The 18,229-nt window shown below is 38.0% G+C and overlaps 1 protein-coding gene across 1 annotated transcript in view; it reads right to left on the bottom strand.

The window, feature by feature from the left end:
• Positions 1-16,080, bottom strand: part of NEK11 (NIMA related kinase 11) — a 261,051-nt gene extending 244,971 nt beyond the window's left edge. The window contains exon 1 of the mRNA XM_047099560.1: positions 15,856-16,080. Within this exon, the coding sequence (XP_046955516.1) occupies positions 15,856-16,025 (170 nt within the window). The 5' untranslated portion in view covers positions 16,026-16,080. The remainder of the gene's footprint in view (positions 1-15,855) is intronic.
• Positions 16,081-18,229: the final 2,149 nt, after the last annotated feature.

The following is an 18,229-nucleotide window of genomic DNA, read 5'->3' as shown; positions in this document are numbered from 1 at the left end:
ATTACTCTAATGGAACAAGCAAATGCAGTATGACTAATGTCAATAAAATGTACTATAGTGCCTGCATTTTATACCATGGAAGATATTCTGAGGACAAGTTTTGTATCCTTATTTACTTCCTAAGAGTGGTTTAACCAACCAACAGTGCCATAGATGTCTTCTAAATTCTCTTAAACTGAAATTTTATTTCTAGGTATAAATAAGGCCAGAGTAAAAAGACAAACAGTGTGAATAGATGAACCAATACAGCACAACCAGCAGGGAGTCATTTGTTACCACTTTCATTGATTCTGATTCCATTTTAGAAGCTGTTCGCTCTGGAATCCCTTCAGAGAAACAAACAGCCAGTGGCGACCTCACGGACTTAAAACTCTACAGCAATCTCCTGATGATCTGTTGGATATTCATAAGTGGCAGAATGATCCTACCTTTAGGTTTTATTTCAGTTGTAATAATGAGTTGTGAATAATTGATCACTGGGTAATAAATTATTCAGGCAAGCAGGCAGTTTCCAAGGAATCCTGGAGTGAGTCTAGCTAATGGCATAATACAAGTCAGTGGCAGCTGCTGAGGGGACACCCCACAATTACCCAACGCTGCAGAGGCATGGGTAGTTGGTGCCTCTCAGCGTGGGCTTTCCACTGAGGAGCCACACTAATGCCATCTGAATTTTCATAAAGTAGAAATCCCCATAGAGTACTCTAGTGTCTTTCCAAGTATGGTTATGAAGTATTGAGCGTGACTTCTTCATCCATCAAAGCAGGATATTTGTTATCAGCTGAGTACAACCTTGGCTGCTGAAACTAGTGCTGAACCAAAAAACTGTGAAATCAAGAATGTATGTCTACATACATGCACGCACACACATACATATGCATGCACGTGTGTGTGCACATATACATATATATAGTTTTCAGGTATATTATGTACATGCAGACGTACACACATACACAGAGTTTTTTTTTTCAATATATGAAGTTTATTGTCAAATTGGTTTCCATACAACACCCAGTGCTCATCCCAAAAGGTGCCCTCCTCAATACCCATCCCCCACCCTCCCCGCCCTCCCACCCCCCATCAACCCTCAGTTTGTTCTCAGTTTTTAACAGTCTCTTATGCTTTGGCTCTCTCCCACTCTAACCTCTTTTTTTTTTTTTCCTTCCCCTCCCCCATGGGTTCCTGTTAAGTTTCTCAGGATCCACATAAGAGTGAAACCATATGGTATCTGTCTTTCTCTGTATGGCTTATTTCACTTAGCATCACACTCTCCAGTTCCATCCACGTTGCTACAAAGGGCCATATTTCATTCTTTCTCATTGCCACGTAGTACTCCATTGTGTATATAAACCGCAATTTCTTTATCCATTCATCAGTTGATGGACATTTAGACTCTTTCCACCATTTGGCTATTGTTGAGAGTGCTGCTATAAACATTGGGGTACAAGTGCCCCTATGCATCAGCACTCCTGTATCCCTTGGGTAAATTCCTAGCAGTGCTATTGCTGGGTCATAGGGTAGGTCTATTTTTAATTCTTTGAGGAAACTCCACACTGTTTTCCAGAGTGGCTGCACCAATTTGCATTCTCACCAACAGTGCAAGAGGGTTCCCGTTTCTCCACATCCTCTCCAGCATCTACAGTCTCCTGATTTGTTCATGTTGGCCACTCTGACTGGCGTGAGGTGATATCTGAGTGTGGTTTTGATTTGTATTTCCCTGATGAGGAGCGACATTGAGCATCTTTTCATGTGCCTGTTGGCCATCCCGATGTCTTCTTTAGAGAAGTGTCTATTCATGTTTTCTGCCCATTTCTTCACTGGGTTATTTGTTTTTCGGGTGTGGAGTTTGGTGAGCTCTTTATAGATTTTGGATACTAGCCCTTTGTCTGATATGTCATTTGCAAATATCTTTTCCCATTCCGTTGGTTGCCTTTTAGTTTTGTTGGTTGTTTCCTTTGCTGTGCAGAAGCTTTTTATGTTCATAAGGTCCCAGTAATTCACTTTTGCTTTTAATTCCCTTGCCTTTGGGGATGTGTCGAGTAAGAGATTGCTACGGCTGAGGTCAGAGAGGTCTTTTCCTGCTTTCTCCTCTAAGGTTTTGATGGTTTCCTGTCTCACATTCAGGTCCTTTATCCATTTTGAGTTTATTTTTGTGAATGGTGTCAGAAAGTGGTCTAGTTTCATCCTTCTGCATGTTGCTGTCCAGTTCTCCCAGCACCATTTGTTAAAGAGACTATCTTTTTTCCATTGGATGTTCTTTCCTGCTTTGTTAAAGATTAGTTGGCCATACGTTTGTGGGTCTAGTTCTGGGGTTTCTATTCTATTCCATTGGTCTATGCACATACACAGAGTTTTTATGTAAGCTAGCCTTTATGCAAAGCTCGCAAAATAATGCCAAAATAAGCTTTACCTAGAGGAAATTATCTGTTTTTCTTGGTTTTCAAAACCCTTTGAATATAACTCACACCTTAGGAGCTCAAAACTCAACTTCTTTAGAGATAGTAAGGTTTAGTTAAAAGGCAACTTCAGTTAGGTGTCAGATATCAAATATCCAAATGCTTTACTTCCTAAGTATTGTTAAACTGCCTGCAAATCACATCAGTCATCGATATAAATCTATAAATCACAAGTTCCAAAACTATGATTTTCATTTGTAAAACAGTCCTAAAACTAATAAAACTACTCAATAATCATTGTGCTGAAATATGCTTGAAAGAACATGAATTAAACACAGATGATCAACAAATGGCAAATCCAATTTTGTAAAAAGCAGACTGGTTGTCTTTCTCCCAAATCCACCATATGTGCATCTGTGCAAGACCAATGAGATGGGAGAGAAGGGAGTGAGGCAATGGAGGACTTTTGGGCCAAAAATCTTCCTCAAATCCCCCCTGAGGGAAGGCACATGTAACTACCTGATTAGGTTTTTAAGGGTTTCTCCAAATTCAAACTAATAGGGAATGGAAATGTCAATCAAGCTGTCATTAAAATACTGAGTGCCCACCAAATATTGGAGAAGCTGAGGAAACTGACACCCAAACACATTCTAATCAAAGCTTAATATTCCAAATTTTTGACTCTTAGAAATTGGGAAACCTAGCATACATGATAAGAGTATCAACATAAACCTTAAACTTCCTCATTTGCTCAATAAAGGTCATGAGAAGCAAAGACTATAATTGTTCTCTTAACTAAAAAAAAAAAAGAATATTGATTGCTCTGAACCTGAAGATTAAAAAGCAACATTCAGGGGTGCCTGGGTGGCTCAGTTGGTTAAGTGTCTGACTTTAGCTCAGGTCATGATCTCACAGCTCCTGAGTTTGAGCCTGCTTTAGATTCTGTGTCTCCCTCTCTCTCTGCCTCTCTCTGTTTGCAGTCTCTCTCTCTCTCTCTCTCTCTCTCTCTCTCTCTCTCTCTCTCAAAAATAAATAAACATTAAAAAAACATTTAGGGGCGCCTGGGTGGCTCTGTCAGTTAAGCATCTGACTTCGGCTAAGGTCATGATCTCACAGCTAGTGAGTTCAAGTCCTCTGTGCTGTCAGCACAGAGCCTGGAGCCTGCTTCAGATTCTCTGTCTCCCTCTCTCTCTCCCCCGTCCCCTGATAATACTCTGTCTCTCTCTCCTCAAAAATAAATAAAAACATTTAAAAAATAATAAGTAAACAAACAAATAAATAAAAAGCAACATTCAGCTTAAACTACCAAATTTCACAATGACTATCACTGGCAACTAAAAAATCAACCAGTTAATGATCTTAGAAGTTTTCATGTATCATGGTCCAGGATTTACATTTTCTAAACACATTTATTAAGGTATAATTGATACACAGTATACTACCCATATTTAAAGTATATAATTTGATAAATTTTTACATTTGCCCATGAAACCATCTCCACAATCACGATAATGAACATGCCATCATACCCCAAAGCTTCCTCATGCCCAAGGTTTTGCTTTTTCAAAACTTCAGGTGGATTTTTCACATAATTACGAAATAACAGCACTGCTGTACCAAGTATGTTCTATAGCATGTCAAAGGTTTCATAATTATTCATTCATACTTATGAGTATCAGGTATTAGGGTATTATGAAAGCACCTGCGGAACAAAAAGTGGTTGAGTTCTTATTAAACTATGGAACAGAAATTCAGTGTCATGGTATTTTAAAGCAATGAAAGTCACATAATATTAACTGCTTATTCTTAATACTACATGCAATTTTTTATACAATATACAATTAGTGTAACACACAAGCTACTTTTAGAACTTTGCATTGTCAACTATGTCTATTTCTCACATAAAGATAAATTTACAAATTACTAGTTCTAAAAACTAAGAAATAACTGACTAAGACGCTAACCTAAGGGTCGTTTTTCTCCCTTGTTGACTTATAAGTCATCTACATCACTCTAAATTACTATTTAGACATGGATGTCATGGCAACTAAACTTTTTTCCCAGGAAAGTTGGCAGTAATAAAGTGAGCCAGAAACGAATCTCAGTCTGAGAGTTTTCCACTTTCTCATTTCTTTGATGTTTACTTTATAGATGTATCTTATTCCAAGTTCCTTAAAGGTGAATGATATCACAACTCAAATTTTCAGTTCAAAGTAGTTATAAGGATGAGTGCTAGCCAAATTGCCCATACCTACTCCTGAGTCAATGCATGTGTCAAAAAAGGAACCAGATCAGTTCAGAAAGGGCAAAACTGAAAAAAGAAGATGCCTCCCTCAAGTGATCCTGTTGGAGTGAGTGATGGTACAGGGGGACTGCCTGCTGTGTGTCAGGCAGAGTGCTGGGCTGCTTGACCCACCAAAAACTACTGGAGCCTTCACAAGATGGCTGCTTGAAGGCTACTTACGCATGTCATGTTTGCTTTGGGTCAAGAAATTAAAGTTAGAAATTATATTGAAAAATATTCTGACACCAGCCATGAAAAACCCTGGATTTGGTTATTGAGGTTCCTCTGGAATCCATAAAAAATTAGCTCATCTCTCTGAAAAAAGTCCATTTTTGATTGGGGAGGGAGTGAAAACTTGAACTAGTCAATACCTATAAAGTTTTGTTCTTATGTATTATGCACTCATCCTTAAAATATTTTGTTTTACCGGGGCGCCTGGGTGGCTCAGTTAGGTAAGTGTCCGACTCTTGATTTCAGCTCAGGCCATGATGTCACGGTTCGTGAGTTTGAGCTCTGCATCAGGTTCTGTGCTAATAGTGTGGTTCATGAGATCAAGCCCTGTGTCAGGCTTTGCACTGATAGCATGGAGCCTGCTTGGGATTCTCTCACTCTCTCTACCCACTCCCCTGCTCTCTCTCGCTCTTTCTCAAAATAAATAAACTTAAAAAAATTTTTTTAAATATTTTGTTTCACTTATTGAATAAATGAAACAAAACAACATTTAAATAGTAGTAGGCTTACACAAATCTTACATTTTAAAAATTGGGAGCCATCAACAAGGACAATGTAGAGGGACCAGCATATCTAATTACATTTTTAAATTATAATTCACCAAAATAACTTATATATTCCCCACCATCTCATATATTTAAATGAATAATATTCCTTATTTCCTAGGGTATTATTCAGTGTTGACAAAACCATTAGCTTCCCTATTCACAAATCCAGCAAAACATCATTAGAACAGAATGGGATAAGTAAAGAATGTAAAAGTCTAAAAATCTAATATATATACCATAGTAATTTGCCTACATTCTTTTCCTGTCAACAGTCTACTTGTGGTATTTTCAATAATTCACTTTTATTTTCTTTCAAACAATAGCAATGCAAGAAAAAGAAGCATTAAAAAAAAAGCCTTTTTGTGTACTGTTTTCTTCTTTCTAAATGTTTCTCAGCGATTCAGTCTTCAAAGCAGGCTTTTTGGCCCCTTGCCCCGGCCAAAATGAAACTGCAGGTTTCCCTGCATCCTACTCATCCTAAAATATTTTATTTATTAGTCATCTATCATCTGTAAATATTAAAAACCAGAATATAAGCTCATGGCTTCTTTTATGCTAATACATGCAGGAAAGGAGCCTCAGGATAATGTAAATCACTTACCCCAAAACATCGTCGACTTCATTACCATGATTGAGGCAAGTCAAAGTAACTGTGCACCCTTGCATTTTATTCTCTTTTTCCTTCCTACCTCCCGAACCTTCAGTGTTGTAAGATGGCCAGAAGCTCAGAGGCTTGACTTTATTACAGACAGAGAACTGGCAAAGCCCAAAGTGAAGCCCAAGTTCAAATTTTCCCTTCCCGCATTTACCTAAGATGAGCTGATGCACAAAATCCTCCAGAATGTGAACTGCTTTAAAAGAAACTTTAATATCCTTTCATATTACAATGTCTCTTAAAGGATTGAAGATTAAGGGAAACATGATCACTATGTGAAAACCTGATGAAAACTGTTTTCTAGCAGGGCAAATTGGACAGAAATTATTCGTTTCCTCCAAACTGTTTTTATGACTCCATTGCATAAACCACTGAATCCTATTAAACTAAGTCAGCCCACTCAATAACCCAATCCTCCCATCACAGATACCCACTGGGGAGAAAGCCCTGGTACAGTACAGGAATAATAGCTTTAATAAGAGTACATAAAATGGGCTCAAAGTTGGACTCATAAAATTTAATGTTTTGTTTAGAATGAGTCAAAACTGAAAGTACAGATATGCTAAAATGATTAAATAAGTCAGACAAATCCACAAATAGGTGCTCGTGGTGCAATATATGCACACTAGCTTTGCAAAAGGCTACCAGCTATTAAATAGCGGAAAGTACTGTCACATCCTGAATCACTGAAAGCTTGTTTCAAGTATTCTAAAACTCTATGCATACTGGTAAGAACTACTACTCATTCTTAATTATTTTTTGACACTGTCAGGCTACTATAATCAATTTATTAATTCACTAAGAGGAAATAATGTCCTGTCTTTTTATAAACGGTGAAAACTTATACACAGAAAAGGCAGCTTTCAATGCATTCCTTACAATACGAAAACTGATTTCTCCATTTCTCACTGTGTCAGAAATAAGCTTGAAAATGGATGAAGTCCTTTTTTTTCTAATTACAACTGAGTGTGTCAGCATATGTGGCCATAATTCATAAGTGGCCCAAATATGCTTCAGAATGGAACAGAATGCCCATCATTTCTCAGTGATTGAAGCTTGGTTCTTCATTAGTTTTCCAGGGTGATACCAATGACAGAAAGGGGATATGCTGCAGTGATCATGATATCAAATCTCTGAGGATGCGAAAGGGCACAATAGTTTTTAACTCCTACTTCAGAGAGGTTACTAGAACCAACTACAGGGAGCCAATTGATAGTAAAGCCATACAGCGGACAATTATGCAAGCATTTATTTTTTCTTAATGTTTATTTTTGAGAGGGCGAGCAAAAGCGGGGTGGGGGGGCAGAGAGAAGGTGACAGAGGATGCCAGTGGGCTTTGTGCTGAGGGCAACGGGCCCATGTGGGGCTCAAACTCACAAACTGTGAGATCATGACCTGAGCCAAAGTCTGAGGCTCAACCAAATGAGTCACCCAGGTGCCCCGCAAGCATTTTAAATGATGCTATTAAGGGGTGCCTGGGTGGCTCAGTCAGTTAAGCATTTGACTCTTGATTTCAAATCATGAGATCAAGCCTAGAGGCGAGCTCTGTGCTGACAATGAGGAGTCTGCTTGGGATTCTCTCTCTCCCTCTCCTCCCACTTGTACATGTGCACACGCTCTCTAAGTAAATAAGTAAACATTTACAAATAAATAAAGTGATGTCTGTAAAAGGACTTAGTAACATGGGAAAATACGGGGTTCCTAGGACATTTAAAAAAACTATGTGCCATGTCACAAATTTCTAAGAAAGCAATCGGTCAATGTTTTAAACTTAGTTTGAAAGCTTCAGAAACCAGTGTGGATTTGATTACAACTGGGGACTTCATGTCCAGGTTTTGTTCCAACCTCTGTCTTCTTAAACAAGTACAGATGGCACCTACACGCATAGCCCATAAAGCTGTGGAACTGGATTTGGTTCCTGGAAGGAAGGTTCCTGGTATCTGTGGCAGTGGCAATCATTTACATGGCCTCACAGGCCTCCACTGAGAAGAGGACCCAAAAACAAATTGGGGATGTCGTTGGTGTTGCTGATGTTACAATCAGACAGTCCAACAGGCTTATCTATCCTCGAGCTCCAGATCTGTTTCCTACAGACTTCAAATTTGACACCCCTGTGGACAAACTACCACAGCTGTAAATCGAGGCAGCTGATGTCAAATTCTTATGAACACTGAACTCGGCCTGTTGTACATAGTCCATAGCAAGTGCTGGATTGAGCCTTTCGTTAGTAAGGAAAAACACATGGTAGGCATTCCAGGGCTAAACATTAATTGCATGGCATTCTATATGTATACACGAGTGAAACATATTTAATGATATAAATTACTTATTGAATTTGCTTTCTTTTGTAGCAACCTAGGAAGTTGTATTTTGGAAGATATTTGAAATTAAGTAATTCTCGGACAAAACGTTTTTCAAAACTAAAAAAAATAATAATAACATGGGAAAATACTTATATCTTAGTGCTTCAAAAAAAAAAAAAGATGCAAACTTATACAGACACTGAGCAGAAGCGTTCTCTCGCCCTTTTGCCTAGTTCGGTGGTCCTGGAAGTGCAGTCTTCAGGTCAGCAGCAACAGCTGGTAGAGATGCGCCTTCTCAGACCCCACCCAGATTTGCCAAGTCACAATTTTGGGAGGAGAACCCAGCAATCTGTGTTTTAACAGCCCTCCAGGCAATCTTCTGATGCCCAATAAAGTGAGAAAACCACTAGCTGGTTCCTAATCGTCCTTCAGGTCTCAGCTGAAACAACATGTTCTTGGGAAGCCTTGCCTCCCCCAGTGCCACCCTGCCAGCTTAGACGGGTCTATCATACCTCAGAGCAACCAAGACTTTCCTTTCACAATGGTTATGGCAGCTTGTAATTACTTTTATGATTATACAATTAGCATTTTTCCCTCTCACTAGACCAATATTCTAAAGCCTAGCTGCACATTCAAATCACCTGGAAGCTCTCGAAAATCCAGATGCCTGGGGTGTGGTCCAATTAAAACAATGTACTGGGGTATGGCTCAAACATGTATTTTTTTAAAATACCGTGATTCCATTCTTTGGCCAAGGTTGAGAACCACTAAACTCAAGCTCCTTGAAGAGCAGGTGACCAGCAAATAGTGACCAACATCTGTTGAATAAACATGTGGAGTTATTTTTTTTACTTTTACTTATTATGTGGGTGTTTTTTTTAAATCTTGCACATGGTACAAAATTACAAATGTACAAAAAGGGTTCAGTGAAAAGTAAGTCTCCTCATTCTCACCCTCCATCTCTGAGGCAACCACTGTGACCAATGCCATATGTTTCCTTAGAAGAGTGAATAAATATTTGTCAACACGTACGGAAAAGACCAGCAGTTGGATGGCAGGATTATACATTTTCCAGCTTTATGCACACCTGCACTTTTTATTAAATGTATGTATATTAGTATCAATACAGGAAAAGGAGGTACCCTAAAGATAACTGAATGTACGCGTATCCAGAGCTATTTAGGAGATATACCCTGGGTCTGACGGTTCTGAGAAAAATGGTCACTTTGGAATGATGTTCTGTGTTATGAGGAAGAGACCCTTTATTTGGCTTAAACAAATAGCTGTCTATTCCACCCACTTCATTTTGTTTTATTTTCACTTCTGATTAGATATTCAGCTTCTCCAGAACTTGCATCAGAAAATGGTTGAGGGCACATGAAAAGAGATACTATTCACTCTAGGCCCTGAATTAAGAAGTGGCATCACAATTTGCACATCTGTCTTGCCTGAATCTAGTTAACAGGAAGCCCTATCAAGACTGACCATGACTAGGTATATTAAGATGAAAAGCTGAGGACTGGATCCTAGTGTGGTGGCTAACTACGGTTCTGTCCTGCAAGGCCCTGACCTCCTCAGCTCCATCCCTACTGATGATTGTATCTCAACACCACATGCTGGAACCGGGGTATAAATCTGAGATGCTCTCAGAAGAGACTGCGCTTAGAAGAGCAATCTTCCACTAATGGACCCAGACTGCTGTGGGTTTTATTTTTATGATTGTTGTCACCCTTTTATGACTTTTCACCTCCCTTACTTTTAAGGTCTAAGACCTCTCCCCTCTGCTGTCAGTGCGACTAATCCTAGCAGCAACTCTTAGCCCACTCTCGTCAATCTTGTTTCTGTGGCTGGGTGGGAAATCTGCCTGTTAGAACTTTTAAAAATCTGCTCTACTACAGGCCCAAAAGCTCTCCCGGGAGGCAAGGACCTGGGCTTGAGGCCATTTCTCTAAGGACTTGCTAACCTTTCCTACTTAACTCCAGTCCTTATCTCATACGGTAGATATATAATACTGGGAAGAAATGCTCTGTGGAGAGAGAATGTATTTGCATGTTAACCATGTTGGCCATATTTAGGCAAAGGCCAATGTGTAGGTGCACAGATAAAGAAAGAAATATTTGGATATTTACACCACAGGACCAAGAGGGGAAAAAATGAAAGCTCTCTATAATGCACAGAAACTAGCAAAATAAAGACTGTAGGTAGCTAGGAAGGGATCTGGGCACTGGCCATTCCAACATCTCTGAGAGCAACCTGCCACACAAGTGTTTAAACCCCGTACCATTTACTAGTTGTTTTCTACAGGTTAGTTCTATCCCTCTTCCAGACTGGAGGCTCCTGAGAGCCAAGCCTTATCTCCTATTGCTTCAGTCTCCTCGCTGGTGTTCAGTACAAAGCAAAGGTTTAATATATAAATTAAATACTTATGAGTCGACAAACTTTTACAAAAGACGACAGCACAAAATGAACTCTAAATAATAATGTCACTGTATTTTAAGTTGATGAAATTTAAAACAGCATTATAACCAGCATTCAATGCTAAGATGAAAATTCTAAATTCATTACAACTGTGGCCATGATTAATCATGTACAACTAATCATGTACAAGTTTAATCATGTATCTTAGGGTAAGGTAAGATTACTTCCTTAACATCTCTTTTCTATTAAGTTACATGCACTATGCTAAGAACCAAAGACCTTCTTAGCTCATCACTTATGGATTTGCTTTTAAAGAAAAAGGTCTGACAGGGGCGCCTGGGTGGCTCTGTTGGTTAAGTGTCTGACTTCGACTCAGGTCATGATCTCACAGTTCATGTGTGAGTTTGAGCCCCACGTCGGCTTCTGTGCTGACAGCTCAGAGCCTGGAACCTGCTTTCAGATTTTGTGTCTCCCTCTCTCTCTGCTCCCCCCACCACCCCACTCACATTCTGTCTGTCTGTCTCTCTCTCTCAAAAATAAACATCAAAAAAATTTTTTAATTAAAAATAAAGTCTGACAGCTTAACAAAAATATAAAATTATGAAGTTGAATTAGAACAATATTTAGGAATATGAATTAACATTATCATATCCCCACATTCATTAGACCAGAGTTTCTAGAATCATGAAAGAAAATATTCCCAAATATTGGTTTATAAATTTCATGATACAGAATAAAAAAACCCCTCTGTGTCATTCAATACTCATTTAAAGTTTAATTTCATACTACTGTGATAACCAAAAAAGGAATGCCCGATCTTTATGCCAAAGAGAAAACTCTCTCCAAACACACACTAATCAAATGTCATGGCTATAGTTTTTTGTTTTTTGTTTTATCCCATAGCAAATGCAGAAAGTCAATAAAAATGTAAAGGAATGTGGTATTTACACTGTAATTAAAATTCACAAATTCACAGAATATGAAAAATGTCAATGGTAGAGTGATGCCCCCAAGTGGGATAATGATAAATTGCAATACTTTGATGGAAAAGTTAGAATAGCTATTCCCTTTTGTCAAATTCTTCAATTAAATCTAAAAGTGCATATTACGTAAACCTAGATTTCATAGGGGCTAGTAATAAGTGTCCTGTAGACCACCTCAGACTCATAGTACACCCAAGTCACTCTTTTAACTAGAGAAGAGATAGTCTGGTATATAAAGGTTATGATATACTTTCCTTATAATATCAAACAGTTAGGGGTATGTCTGCAAAACAATGAAGGGAGTCAGATCTACTTTGGTTTATTAAGGGAGGAGCATTCACAACATTATATAAATCTTTTCAGAAAGTATTATTTTCTACCCGTCTCTAATATTAACCAATTCCCTATGTTTATAGCCCAGTATGTAAAGTAGAATCTAAAATTTTATGTAACCAAATTGCTTGGACAATGGGTAGTGCTAATTAATGTGCTTTTCTCACTAACTAAAGATTCAATTGTCAACACTGTGGGGAAAGATTCTTTAAAAAATGAGTTTAGTTTCTGCCTCTGTAACATGTATGAAACATAATCACTGATAAGTTGCTATGTTATGTAGCTAAAAAGTCAACATTCTGAGGATCAATTGCTTTTGGACAGTCATAGAGATACAAAAGAATATGACAATAGAATTGTTACAATCTCAAGAAAGATTCTTGAAGAAGATTTTAAAATCACATGCCTGATAGCAGATTGCTTGGAGAGATTTCTCTCTTAAAAGTGGAATACAAAAGAAAAACTTCCTGTTAATAGAGAGTAAAGTTATTGGGTCGTGACTAGATAAAGTTTTGGTAGGCTTCCTTTAATTATTCCTATAACTTGGATTGTTTATAAATAAGATGAACCTCAACTGTTATTGAGTGATAATTATATATAAGGTAATGTGATATTCTATATTTTATGCATATATTTACAAATATATCTTATATTTGTTTTTATATTTTATATTCCTTATTAGATAATATATGTTTATCTGGATGTTTTATACATATATAGATATTTTATTTAACCCTATTTCAATCCTATGAGGTTTAATACCCATTTTACACATAAGAAAACTGAAGCTCAGATGAGGAACCTGCATAACGACTGGCTTTACATTTGACCTGTTCACCTCCAAACCCTGTGGTCTTAACTGTGACACTTACTGACTTCCTTCTAGCCTTCTAGGATTTTGTGAGCAGCCACAGCCATGATTCTTCATGATTTTAGCAAAGGTGTAAAATCAGATGTCTACAGAGATAGGCAGTGGGTATAAGAGACAGTGAAGAGTGGTAAGACACGGCTAATTGAAGAGTACAGGTTCTGTCTGAAGGGGCAGCTGCTACCCAGCTCCAGCCCATATTGGCTATATAGCATCAATGTTAGCAAATGTTACCAAATCTTTTTTTTTTTTCCAAGAGAAGATGAAAAGCTCAATCTTTATGAGAATGTACATTTTTAAATACTGGCAACTAATTTAGACTAAAAACAAAAACCCCACTATGCAGGCCAAACAAAACACATCTGACGGCTGAATGTTGTATGTAATATGTATGTAGAGATTCTGATGATGAATGATTCCTTTTCAAGAGATTCTACACCAGACTTTTCGGTGTATGTATGTAACATGTTGTATGTATATGTATGTATGTATGTATGTATGTATGTATGTATGTATGTAATATGTTGTAGAGATTCTGATGATGAATGATTCCTTTTCAAGAGATTCTACACTAGATTTTTCGGTGTCAAATAATTTGTCAATTATCCTCACTGTTGGATTCATTCCACAGACGGAGGCTTCATCTGCCATCTTCAGTTCAAATCAGGTATTTTTAGACCAATGCAAGTACAGGAAAAGTTATTGGCAAATCACATCCCAACCAACCAGCCCCTTCCTCTCTCATTTCTGCACCCTTCCTCCAATACACGCATATACACTACACTCCCATATACTATGGGTGCATATACACCCATTATCTCAAGTCTGAAGCTTTCAAGTTTGGTCTTCATATATCTTATTTTACATTCCTTTAATCAACTTTTTAGCCCTTCTGTGAATTTCCTTAAAATTCTTCATATTCCTTACTCATTAAAGAAACCAAAATTGGATATGATCTTTATGATGAGAGACAGAAGAAGAAAAATGTTCACTTTTAGCCCTTTTAGCCCAGAAGACTGATCTATAGCCTGCATAGTTCCAATAAGGATCAAAGACGTACTGGTTGCTACATTCTTAAAGGGTCTCATGACTGCCTGCACATCTCACAAATAGTTAATATCAAGCTGAATGATAAGCACCAGAGAAATCTTGTGAAAGTAGTTTTACAAGCAGAAATTCGAAGAAAACCTTTATGATCTACTACTCCCTGCATATCCCCTCCCCCTTGAGCAGTAGGCATGTAACCACCAGCTTCATACAACAAAGGTGCAGCTCTTTCTGCCCACAGGTCCTGTCCCTGTGCTATAATAAAAGCACCTTTTTGCACCAAAAACGTCTCAAGGATTCTTTCTTGACTGTTTGCCTGTGGCCCCACCTCATTTACAGTATGATGTACACAAGTCCTGGGTCAGATTTAGGTCTTACTCTCAATGTTTCCATAAAGGTACTCTGTTAATTTTCAGAAATTTATCATCCTGTTCTACATGGCTGGAAGAGCACCTCTAGGATTTATGGAAAAGAAGTCTTTGATAGGAGTCGTGAAACCTGTTCTAAGGACACTGTCATCATTCCTCATAGAGGAATTCAATGAAAACTATGGATTCTTGATAATTACTTTGTAAAATTCTGGACACAGAGACCATTTAAAAGGTTGAGTTTGAAAATAAAATAGCAGCACCAACATTTACTTTTCTAATTCCTATGTAATATTAAGAAGTAGAGGGGCGCCTGGGTGGCGCAGTCGGTTAAGCGTCCGACTTCAGCCAGGTCACGATCTCGCGGTCCGGGAGTTCGAGCCCCGCGTCGGGCTCTGGGCTGATGGCTCAGAGCCTGGAGCCTGTTTCCGATTCTGTGTCTCCCTCTCTCTCTGCCCCTCCCCCGTTCATGCTCTGTCTCTCTCTGTCCCAAAAATAAATAAACGTTGAAAAAAAAAATAAAAAAAAAGAAGTAGAAAATGTTTATCACACTGATATTAAATCCAATGAGCAAAAGCTAAAAGAATTTTGAGTTGACTTAAAACCTCCAAATAAAAGAATAGATTATGGGATGGAAATTTGTTTGCCTAGAGTTAAAGGCTGACATCTTGGATCATTTTTACTTCTGCCTTCTCTTTTTTCCTGTTTCTGACATACAAGACGTACAAGTTTTTTATCCTAACTCCAATTCCAACTAACTTTTCATTGTAGCAAATTCAAACAACTTCAAGCTAAAAATGAAGATTGATCCTTATCGGTAGCAGACATTTTCTCTACCTTGACAGTTTAACAGTCCCATCAAAATCAAAGAAAAGGAAGTAACCAGAGGATCCTCAATATAAGTTAATTTTAGATGGGAGCTCCTGTTTGATTTAAATGTCCTAATTTGAGAGTTGTATGACTACAGACTGAAAAACTCCTCCATAGAAGAAAGCCAAAGAAAATTAATACCATATTTCCTTTTAGTACACCCTATTCACCTCAAGTGTGAATTATCATTTATTTGCATTTCATAACATTTCTAAAACTGCCTTCATTATAAACAATTCTTACTTTCTCATTCAAGAAGTCCCAATCAAGTTAAGTGGAAGCAACGTTGTAATTGAGACTTGGTATGCATAAAAATCTTATCTCCACTTAATCTACTCCATCTCCCTTCTCTAGGTCGTTTGGTACTTCACTCACCTACTGAAATGGCTTTAAAAACCTTATCTGGAGACATCATTCAAGAAGCTTTTCTGTTGCTTATTCAATTCTGACCACCTTAAATGCAAAAAGCAAACGGTACTCCATATTCTTAATCAGCTAAGAGCTACGCATACAAGGCAGCCAACTCAAAATGCGTATGAAGTATTTTTACTTACAATTCCTCTCCTTGTTTTGCTTTCTTGTCTGAGACCAGATAGACAGTTCCAAAACTTCCACTACCAAGTTTCTGTTGAACTACATATCTTCTTGCAATCAAGGTCTTTGGATAAGCAGAAAGGGCTATTGGTCCACTCACACACTTAGCAGCCTCTTGGAACTTCAGCATTGCTCCAAATGAGAGAGAACTAGTTTATTTGTTTATAGAAATTTAACTTCGAGTCTCCTAGGAGATCGTCAAATTAATCCAAGTAGCGTCAGTCAATCCCTGAAAGATGAAAAGTCCAGAGATCAGGTCTAAAGAATGTCGACAGATTCCTAACTATGTGTATGTTTCTGACCGTGATGCTTGCACCCTGAGTAATGGATTCAATGACACCACATTTAATGACTTGAGAGAAAAATGTTAAAAGGTAGAGATATTGCAGATTCTAATAGAAGACACTCACAGGAAGAGAGCCTTCCCTCATACATCTGAATGAATATAGCAAAACTGAGTTACAGTTAATCTGTTTAAGATTTATACTCCCCACTTACTTAAAAAAATCCAAATTTAAGAACATTATAATTTCCTTAAATCTATACATTTGCATTAATCTTTTTGTAATTCTTTTTTGAAAAAAAAATTTTTTTTAACGTTTATTTATTTTTGAGACAGAGAGAGACAGAACATGAACAGGGGAGGGTCAGAGAGAGAGAGGGAGACACAGAATCTGAAACAGGCTCCAGGCTCTGAACTGTCAGCACAGAGCCTGACGCGGGGCTTGAACTCATGAACCGCAAGATCATGACCTGAGCCGAAGTCGGCGCCCCAATATTTTTGTAATTCTTTCTTCCTACCTTATGTCTGTTTTGATTAACAAATGGTGAGTTAGGATTCGGGGCACCTGGGTGGCTCAGTCGGTTGAGCATCCGACTTCGGCTCAGGTCATGATCTCACGGTCCGTGAGTTCAAGCCCCGCGTCGGGCTCTGTGCTGACACCTCGGTGCCTGGAGCTCGCTTCAGATTCTGTGTCTCCCTCTCTCTCTGCCCCTCCCCTGCTCATGCTCTACTCTCTCTCTCTGTCAAAAATAAATAAACATTAAAAAAAAAATAGTGAGTTAGGATTAGACTAGAAATCAGCATAGAATTTCTTTCTGTAGACATTAAACCATTGTATTTGCATCTATTAGAATACATGTGAAGAGGAAGAAAGACTTCGGAATAAATTCTTTCCCCTCCTAAACAATTTCTGATCCAGTTTCTGAAGTTATTATACACACTATGTAGAGAGTAATCTCTCTGGATTGGAAACAAGAAGTGTCACAAATCCAGTTCAAACCAAAAATTGTATTTTAACGATAACTGAATATAAATGTGTTGTAATTCCTCAAGAAACTATAAATGCATAGCAGGATTATGAAAAGTAGGGCTATTCCATATGAGTGTGTGCCCAGTAAAGTCATTTCTATTTCATCAAAATGTAAATGTCTTTAGTAATGATGAAGAGTGGGTTTTGTTTTAAATCTATGAAAATATGATTTTAAATTGAAGACTGTCTATGCCTTGGAGTCAAGTTTCCATATGCAACTATTCCAAAGCTGTAAGACAAAAACTGCTTGTGTATAATGATAACACAAGATGTTATCTGTGTTTTGGGGTATATGACCAACAGGCTTCACATGGTGGTAGCAATTACAAAAATCCTCAGAATAGAATATAAATGGTAAATGTCCATTTACAGCATTTTTCTTCTTGAAATAATGCATTAATCAGTTCAGTTTTACCTGATGCCAGTCAGAAGTATTCTAGTAACCAGCTTAAAAAAAAAAGAGAGAGAGAGACAGAGAGAGGTGCTTGGCTGGCTCAGTCAGTACAGCATGTCACTCTTGATCCCAGGGTTGTGGGTTTGAGGCCCACACTGGGCGTGGAGATTAGTTAGAAATAAAATCTTAAAAAAAAAAAAAAGGAAAGAAACCAAATTATCCTGCGGCTGTGTCTCATGAGAATACTAAAACAACATTAACATTGGGTTAGAACTTCAGAGCTGGTGCCTATACCTCAAAATCCCTGAATAAATAAAAAATTATGTCAGATTATCAAGATCACAGAAAATATTAGTGAAGTCTACTACTGAAAAAAGCAACTGGAGAGCAGGCCTCCAGATGTGTATTTTATTTGCTTTCTGTGGTCCCATAAAAGTGATACTTTCTGGCCAAATTAAGCTGTTAAGATAAATGTATGGACTTAACAGCTTTTTCAACTGAAAAGGACCCTTCAAATCACCCAGTAATTCTCCTTATTTTAGAGGTGAGATGAAGGTCCCTGTTTAGTGAGAGACAGAATGGTTCTGAAAGTCCAATTTCCCAGTGGCTCCTATTTGTAAATGAGCT

Source organism: Lynx rufus, unplaced genomic scaffold (assembly GCF_022079265.1).
Source record: "Lynx rufus isolate CCGP_SWC_20201006 ecotype Redwood Valley unplaced genomic scaffold, mLynRuf1.p SCAF_5, whole genome shotgun sequence".
Classification (NCBI taxonomy): domain Eukaryota; kingdom Metazoa; phylum Chordata; class Mammalia; order Carnivora; family Felidae; genus Lynx; species Lynx rufus.
This window is presented reverse-complemented; position numbering and strand designations above follow the sequence as displayed.